Genomic DNA, 8,034 nt, shown 5'->3' with positions numbered 1-8,034 from the left:
AGGACAGCAAGACTTTGGAATTCCTTTCTCGGTCCCTGCTTCCCCAACTGTACTGACATGCAGAAGTTCAAGTGCAACATGAACCGACATCTTGCTGCCCAACTCCCTATACAGTACCCCTGATGCCGATGTCCCTGATAGTAGCCCCCTACAACAAAGTGGCAATGTGCCTTGTTTGGAGTGAAAATGTAATAAAAAAAAAAAAAAGAAAATATCTTGCGTAGTCATAAAATTTCATTTTCATTAAAATAAAAATATACATTACCAATTTACCTAATTTTTGCCGCATGACATCTTCATTCCATGACAGGTTATTACATCATAAAGTTTCTTTAAAAATTAATCTGTATATATATTTTTTTAATTAAGTTGAATTCTACATAAACACTTTAAATTATTTTGGGCATTTCGTTGAGTTTCTTGTGAGTACAGCCAATAGTCTTTGTCTCTCGACAGACATTTTCCTGTTCAGTGCAAAAAATGTCTTTTGATCCGTTGAAAAACGCCTGACTCGTTTCGTCTCTTTCCCTTGACTTGTAAGTTCGTTTGATCTTTGACTTGAACTCTGGCCTTCCGAGCTGAAAGGTTTCAATGGCTCAAGTTTGGATCGGTCAGTGGATTTGATGTTCCTGTGTAAGCCACTTGACAAAGAAGTAGTTGGTAGTTCACTGTTTGCGGTCGTACCTGGAAGGGAGGCGGACCTTAATTTATTCACAGTGGGCAAGGATTGATGTAAGGGTGACTTGGAAGCACCTAAATAAAAATAAATAAATAAAAACAAAGAAAAAGAATAAATAAATACACCCAAAAAGTAAATGAATAAAAATAAATAAATAAAAAAGTTAAAAATAAATAAAATAAAAATAAAAAATTAATAAATAAAAAGAATAAATAAAAACAAAGAAAATAGAAAATAAATAAATTAATTAAAAACAAAGAAAAATAAATGAATAAAAAAATAAAAGAAATAAAAATAGATAAAATAAAAAATAAATGAATAAAATAATAAATAAATAAAATAAAATTAAACGGATAAAAAATAAAAATAGATAAATAAAAAGTAAACAAATAAAAATAAATAAAATATAAATAAATAAATAAATAAACAAAAAGTAAGTAAATAAAAATAAATAAAGTATAATAAATAAAAAATAAATAAAATATATTAATTAAATAAAAAGAAAATAAATAAAAAATATAAAAATAAATAATTAATAAATAAAAAGAATAAATAAAAACAAAGAAAATAAAAAATAAATTAATTAATTAAAAACAAAGAAAAATAAAAAAAATAAAAGAAATAAAAATAGATAAAATAAAAAATAAAATAAAAATAAACGGATTAAAAAATATAAATAAATAAAAAGTAAACAAATAAAATTAAATTAAATATAAATAAACAAAAAGTAAATAAATAAAAATAAATAAAATATAATAAATAAAAAGTAAATAAATAAAATAAATAAAATATATTAATTAAATAAAAAGAAAATAAATATAAAATAAATAAATAAAAATAAAAAATAAAATAAAAATAGATAAATAAAAAGTAAATAAAAGTAAATAAATAAAATATAATAAATAAATAAAAAAATAAGAATAAAAAATATGAAATAAATAAAAAAATATAAAAATAAATTAAAAAATAAAAGTAAATAAATATAAAAAAGAATAAAAATAAATAAATAAGATAAAAATAAAGGAATAAAAAATAAAACAACATATAAAGAGAAGTAGCAGCCATTGTTTAAACTTTTTGTCTGCCAACGAACACTACAGGCTGCATATAAACAGGTTTGTACCAGTTTTATTTTAAAGCATTTAATCACAACATTTTCACAGCAAAACAAAACAATCAATGAATGGAACACAACATAGGACAAACTTGTGCGTTTCAACAAACACGTACTTGTTTGTATAGTTTTGATTGTTCCAACAATTATTCTCATTTTGAATGTTATTGGCACAACGTTTCGGTCAATGAAACGTAAGATCTTCATCAGGTTTAAAATCCATGTTTTTTCAACTAAGGTTTGGCTTGATTATTTTGTTTTACAGCATCTAGGGTTATAATCAGGATTCGGTTCTGGGGTTTGGGAAGGAGTGAGTCACTCTCTCGACAACCGCACGTTTCTGCCCTCTTCTTTTCCAATCGACCACAATAAAATAATTATACAACAAATAAATGTTACCAAAGGCAAGATTAATTACTCTTCTACCTATCTGGATAAGATAATGAAAGCCTGTTGAGTTAGAATGAAAAAAAAAATGGTGATTTGTTTTTATTCTAATTCGATAGATTTTACAGTACATACATTTTAAATAAAAAAAACACTTTAAAATAAGTTAAAACACAAAAAAAAACTTTTTTTTTTTTTTTACATTAGGTCCACCTCTACAATTTTTTTTAGGTACTTGTACAGTTTAATCAAGACATTAAAAAATGAAAATATCGAAAAAATATTATATTGTACGTATCCGTTATGGACTGAAGATCTCCGGAAAAAAATTTCATTTAATTTGATCGAGTACTTTTCTAGGGTTATAATCAGCATTTGGTTCTGGGGTTTGGGAAGGAGTGAGTCACTCTCTCGACAACAGCACGTTTCTACCCTCTTCTTTTCCAATCGACCACACCTGGCCTCTCGCCACCAATGTCACACCGCACAATCCGAACGTCAGCAATATGAAATTCTTTTCAAGAGAAGATGTGTCGACTCTTTTCTCTCTGCCCCCCCCCAGGGAATTTTTCCCTGCTTTTATATCCTCCTATCTAGAAAAAAAAAGGAAGAGACAGGGAAAAAAATGGCTTCTCCCATCATGCTCTGCCTTCCCAAGATGCCCTTCACGTATACAAATGCGCTGGCCATCCTTTCCTTCTTCTTTCCCAAAGAGCGATGCAGATACGCCCGGTACGTTTCTTTTTTTTTTTTTTTTTTTTCTTTTCTAACCATAGCATATCCACCCTTTTCGGGTTATTCAATGCTGAATCCAGTGATTTTGGAAATAATATTTCGATGTTGCATCCAGTTATTCTGTAGACGGTTTTTATTCTTCAAGTTCTTTGCATCCTCAATCGCTAGTTTGTAGTGTTTGGTTTTTTTTTTTTTGTTTTTTTTGTTTTTTGTTTTTTACATGGAGGTCACCACTTATCAAGGCCCGAAGGCCACTCAAGGATAAGGGTTATTGCGTGTACAGTAATCAATGAGATAGTATTGTAGTAATCATTAGTATTGGGGGTTTTGATAGAGTGTCTTACTTAAGGGGGCGATTTGTCAGGAGTTTGTTTACATTGGACTTGAAGACGTCCAAATTGTAGTCAGGTGGGAAACAGGTAAGCGGCAGAGAGTTGCACTGGCGTGCAGTTCTAAGAAAGAAGCTTTGCTCATGGAATTTACGTTTGGATTTAGGCACAGATAAAGAGTGGGGAAAATTGTTGACAGTAGTTTCAGCCAGACTGGTGTTTCTTGTGAAAGATTGGCGAGGGGGGACGAGGGATTGGAGCTCAGACGAACACCTGCCATGGAAATAACGATAAAACAAAGACAGGCTCGCAACATCTCTTCTGTGGGAGAGAGGTTTATATTGGATTTTACCATTTTTGTTCCTTACCCTGCAGAACATGAATGAGTTTTGCTATGGGAGAGGGAAAAGGGTTACAGTATTAATGTTTGGTACATTTGAAGTTAGGAAACCGGTCGGGGGGTGGAGGTAGAAAGGAGAAATGGGAAAAAGAAAAACGGGGGGGAGGGTTGTTTTTGTTTTCGATTTTGCAAAAAATAATTCAATGCCTCCGTTGAGTCTCAAAAGACAAAGGATACCCCCTGTAGGGGCAGATCTGCGCATGTAATTGTGAGGCCAGGGTTGCACAATCTCCAACCACACCTCTCCTGAATCAGCACTGTTTGAGTCCAGTGGCAAGAAGACCAAGATAACTTGAAACAATGCCGAGATAAGCGGAGAGCACATACAGCACCTAAAAGTCCCAACTGGTCACCCATTTAGTACTGACCAGGTTCAACGTTGCTTAACTTTGGTGATCCAGCGGGAACCTGCGTGTCAACATGATTATACCATGCACATAATTACTTAGAACCTAATTAAGTTTTGCAAAAGGAAGTAGAAAAATCAAAACGCATCAATGTTAGGTGCATTTCGTCTCAGGAAGCCAATATCTTCAGACAGCCTGATTTGGTAGCACCAGTTCAGCTAAGGAAAAGGGAGTTTTTTCAACTAAGGTTTGGTTTGGTTTGGTTGTTTTGTTTTACGGCATATCAACCCTTTTCCGGTTATTTAATGCCGAATCCAATTATTTTGGAAATAGTATTCATGTTGCATCGAGTTATTTTGTAGAAGGTTTAATTCTTCAAACTTTTTGTATCTTCAATCATTAGTTTGTTGTGTTTGGTTTGGTTTGGTTGTTTTATAGTGGATTTTGTCGTTTTTGTTCCCTGCCCTGCAGAACATGAATGAGTTTTGCAATGGGAGAGGGAAAATGGTTACAGTATTAATTTTTGGTATATTTGAAGTTAGGAAATCGGTCAGGAAGTGGGGGAGATAGAAATGGGGAAATGGGAAGAAAGAAAAGGGGGGAATGGGTTGGTTGTTATTTGGTGTAAAATCCATGTTTGTTTTTTTTTCAACATTCAAATGACACTTAGGAGGAGAACAGTACTTCAAAGAATTTAAATAATGCAAAAGATTCCAGAGTTCAACAAGAAACACCTGAAGAAGGTCGGAGGTTACATTGACTGAAACTTTGTGAAAAATGACACGGACCATTTTTATCATCTGCAGACACAATTTTCATCATATGCTATTCAGGCCGCTAAACTGTAGTTTTACCAAGAACAATAGTTCGAATAATTAAAATGATCCACAGTAAAAGTTTCAATGTAATGTGAACAAACATCTTTCTGCCCATCATAGTCCCCCGTCAAACATGATTCCAAGTAGTAACCCCTTACGTAGCAATATGCCTTGTTTGCGGGTGCAAAAGTAAAACAAAAAACAGGTCATGGATGTACGCTGAATATTATATTCTCATGAAGGTTGAAGGTTCGATTCTCAGCGTGGGCGACCACAAAATACAATTGCAAATTACTTCGGACCTCTATCCAGTTATGGCTGACGGAACAAGAACATGCTACCCGCTTGAAGTAAATAAAGGGTTCCGTTCAAAATTCCATCCAGATTCCGGAATTCGACAGAAAGATTCCCAAGTGCGACAAGGTACACCTGAAGAAGGTTGGAGGTTCATCGGTTGAAACGTTGTGAAAATGACATTCATGGACCATTTTTATCATCTGCAGACACAATTTTTTTATCAGATGTTGTTCAGGCCGCTAAACTGTGGTTTTACTAAGAACAATAGTTTGAATAATTGAAATGATCCAAAGTTTGTCTTACCGCCTGTTTTCTTCACTTGCAATAATTCTAACCTGACGGCGGCCAAGGAAACACTTAGTTCGAATCTTTCATCGCATTCTTTTTGAACTGTTTCTTGTAAGGTTATTATCTGAACGAAATAAAGAAAAAATTGAATAAGAATTTTTTTTTTTTACACAGGCATCACCACAATATCAAGGCCAAGAGGCCACTCAAGGATAAGGGTTAAAGAGTGTACAGTAGAAATTGGAAAATATAGTAATCATTAGTAATGAAAATTCGGTAAATTTGTTAACTTCTATGGAACGGCTCACCAAGAACTTATTTACGTTAGACTTGAACACAACTATATTGTAGTCAGCCGGAAAGCAGGAAAACGGAAGAAATTCCACAGGCGTGCAGTTCTAAGAGAGAAGCTAGATAAAGAGTGAGGGGAATTATTGATAGTGTTTACAGCTAGACGAGTGTTTCTTGTGAAAGTTTGGCGAGGGGGGACCATAGACTGAAGCTCAGTCGAACACTTTCCATGAAAATAACGATACATCAGAGACAAACTCGCAACATCTCTTCTGTGAGATAGAGGTTGCAGGGAAGAGAAAAGGACATCTCCTACGAGGCTACAAAGTCTATTTTGAACTCTATCAAGTCCTTTCTAGCAGCTCCTGCCCAGATGTCGCAACAGTATTCCATCTTTGGACGTACCTGGTTCTTATATAGATAGAGAATTGCATCAGCAGTGAGATATCTACTGGATCGATAGAAAGAGCCCACCATTTTTCCAGTGGCGCTGACAACAGATTTGATGTACGTGTTCCATTTAAGATCAGGAGTAATTGTGAAGCCCAGAAGCTTGTCAAAACTTGAGGCCTCCTGAAGACGAGAGCCATTCATTTCAATTGATGCCAGATGTGGATCAGAATGTTGATGATGTAAAGAGTGAAGCTTGGTTTTAGATGCATTAAAAGTAACCAGCCACTCCTTTCCCCATTGTACCACATGCTCAAGATCAGAGGAGAGAGAATCAGAGAGAACTTGGTCGTTTACTGTCTTAGATGTGCTACCATAAATGGTAGTGTAATCAGCATAAATGTTTACAAATGATGTAACACACATAATGAAACTTTTACATCTTAATTCGTTCTAAAACAGTTTTTAGATTTTTAAGACTACTGTTCTCATCTTGAGTGTTATTTATTGTGCACTATGTATGTTATATTACAAGAACATGTGTTTTTGGATAGCTAAATTATATATGCAAAGACCCTTCTTGAAAGTTGTTTAATCCAGGGATTTTAAAAGTTGTTTTAGAAAAACAGATTATTTTAGTTTTTCAATAAATGTGATTCATTATTAATTTTTCTTGGTGTTGGATTGTGTGTTTCATTGTTAATTCTTCTTGTTATTTATTACTACTGCTGCTACTCTCTATTTGCTATTGTTATGGACTTTTATTTTTCTTCTGGTTATGACTGAAGAAAGGCTTGTGTCCATGGAAGTTAAGTAAGGAATCGTTATCCCCCTCTTCTTATTTGTATGAACTTTTATTTTTCTTTCGACTATGAGTAAAAGAACCTGTGCATCTATCTTTTAGATCCCTAGCCATGTGTTTGTTATGAAATTTGCATACGCTTCATATGTTATCTATGATAATCATCTGGGAGGATGTAAGCAAGTAAACTTTTAATGTCGTTCCTCATTTTGAGGTCAATGAGGATAAACTCCTAGTGATTGTCACAAGGAGGAGAGGTGTTTGTTAGTTTTATTTGGATTATAGGGCATCTTAATTTCATCGGTTGCTAAAAGGACATCATTTCTCAGAGTAGCATAAAAAAGCTGATCGTTGCCTGACATATGCAAAAGATTTCAACTGCAAAATCATCAAAATAGTTTTGAAACTTTTACATCTTAATTCGTTCTAAAACAGTTTTTAGATTTTTAATGACGCTTTCAACAGCTTTAATAGCATTTTACATGTTTAAAGCGGACACTGCTAAAAAAAGCTCACACTGGAGAGTTCTCTGTGACAACAACACAAGGTTTACTTGCAAGAAGAAAAAAATTAAAAAACAAAACAAAAACCAAGCAGCAGAACTTTTCTGTCCTTTGAAGATGGACCTTTTATGGTTCGAAATCTATAACTTAATAGGATAACGTGTGTGTTATTTATTTTGTGTTTTGCGCTTACATCCGACTATTTTTTAATTATGGATTCCCATTTGTGGTTTAATTGTTATGAACTTCCGTTTCTTGTAATAAATAATTTTACCAAGAATTTGGGTCTTACTAAAAATGTTTCATTATCCAATCAAGTGAGATTCTTACTATCGTTGAAACATAACTTATGTCCCATTTTCTTCCTCATATTTCTGTTTCCCTAAACTGCAAGAGGCGGTCTTACTAGAAATGTACGTCTAGTTTATGTCCGTCGAATTGCTGCTGCTCCTGATGATTAGGAAGCAACTTCTTTAAAGTCACTTCCGGTTTTTGCCAGTGGAAATTATCGTGTGCCATTTAATATATATAAAAAGTTTTTTAATTTTTTTTCATAATATTATTTTGTATTCCTGCACGTCACCAATTAAAAACGAATAAAGAAAAGTTATAAGCTTTTATACTTTTCGCATTCTTTTTTTATTTATATATATA

The 8,034-nt window shown here is 33.2% G+C and overlaps 1 protein-coding gene across 2 annotated transcripts in view; it reads right to left on the bottom strand.

Annotated features, from left to right (window-relative positions):
• Window positions 1-214: 214 nt before the first annotated feature.
• Window positions 215-8,034, bottom strand: part of LOC145270788 (uncharacterized) — a 113,663-nt gene continuing 105,843 nt past the window's right edge. Inside the window, exons 15-16 of one of the 2 annotated variants that reach the window (XM_080126382.1) lie at window positions 5,410-5,518; window positions 215-753 (exon numbers count right to left, since the gene is read on the bottom strand). In XM_080126382.1, the coding sequence (XP_079982508.1) occupies window positions 395-753; window positions 5,410-5,518 (468 nt within the window). In that variant the 3' untranslated portion in view covers window positions 215-394. The remainder of the gene's footprint in view (window positions 754-5,409; window positions 5,519-8,034) is intronic. The other variant, XM_080126383.1, reaches the window with a different exon arrangement.

The sequence above is a fragment of the Euprymna scolopes genome, chromosome 46 (assembly GCF_053919585.1).
Source record: "Euprymna scolopes isolate OS-2025 chromosome 46, ASM5391958v1, whole genome shotgun sequence".
In the NCBI taxonomy this organism is placed as follows: domain Eukaryota; kingdom Metazoa; phylum Mollusca; class Cephalopoda; order Sepiida; family Sepiolidae; genus Euprymna; species Euprymna scolopes.
The sequence above is the reverse complement of the archived record's forward strand: the minus strand, read 5'-3'. Positions and strand labels throughout refer to the sequence as shown.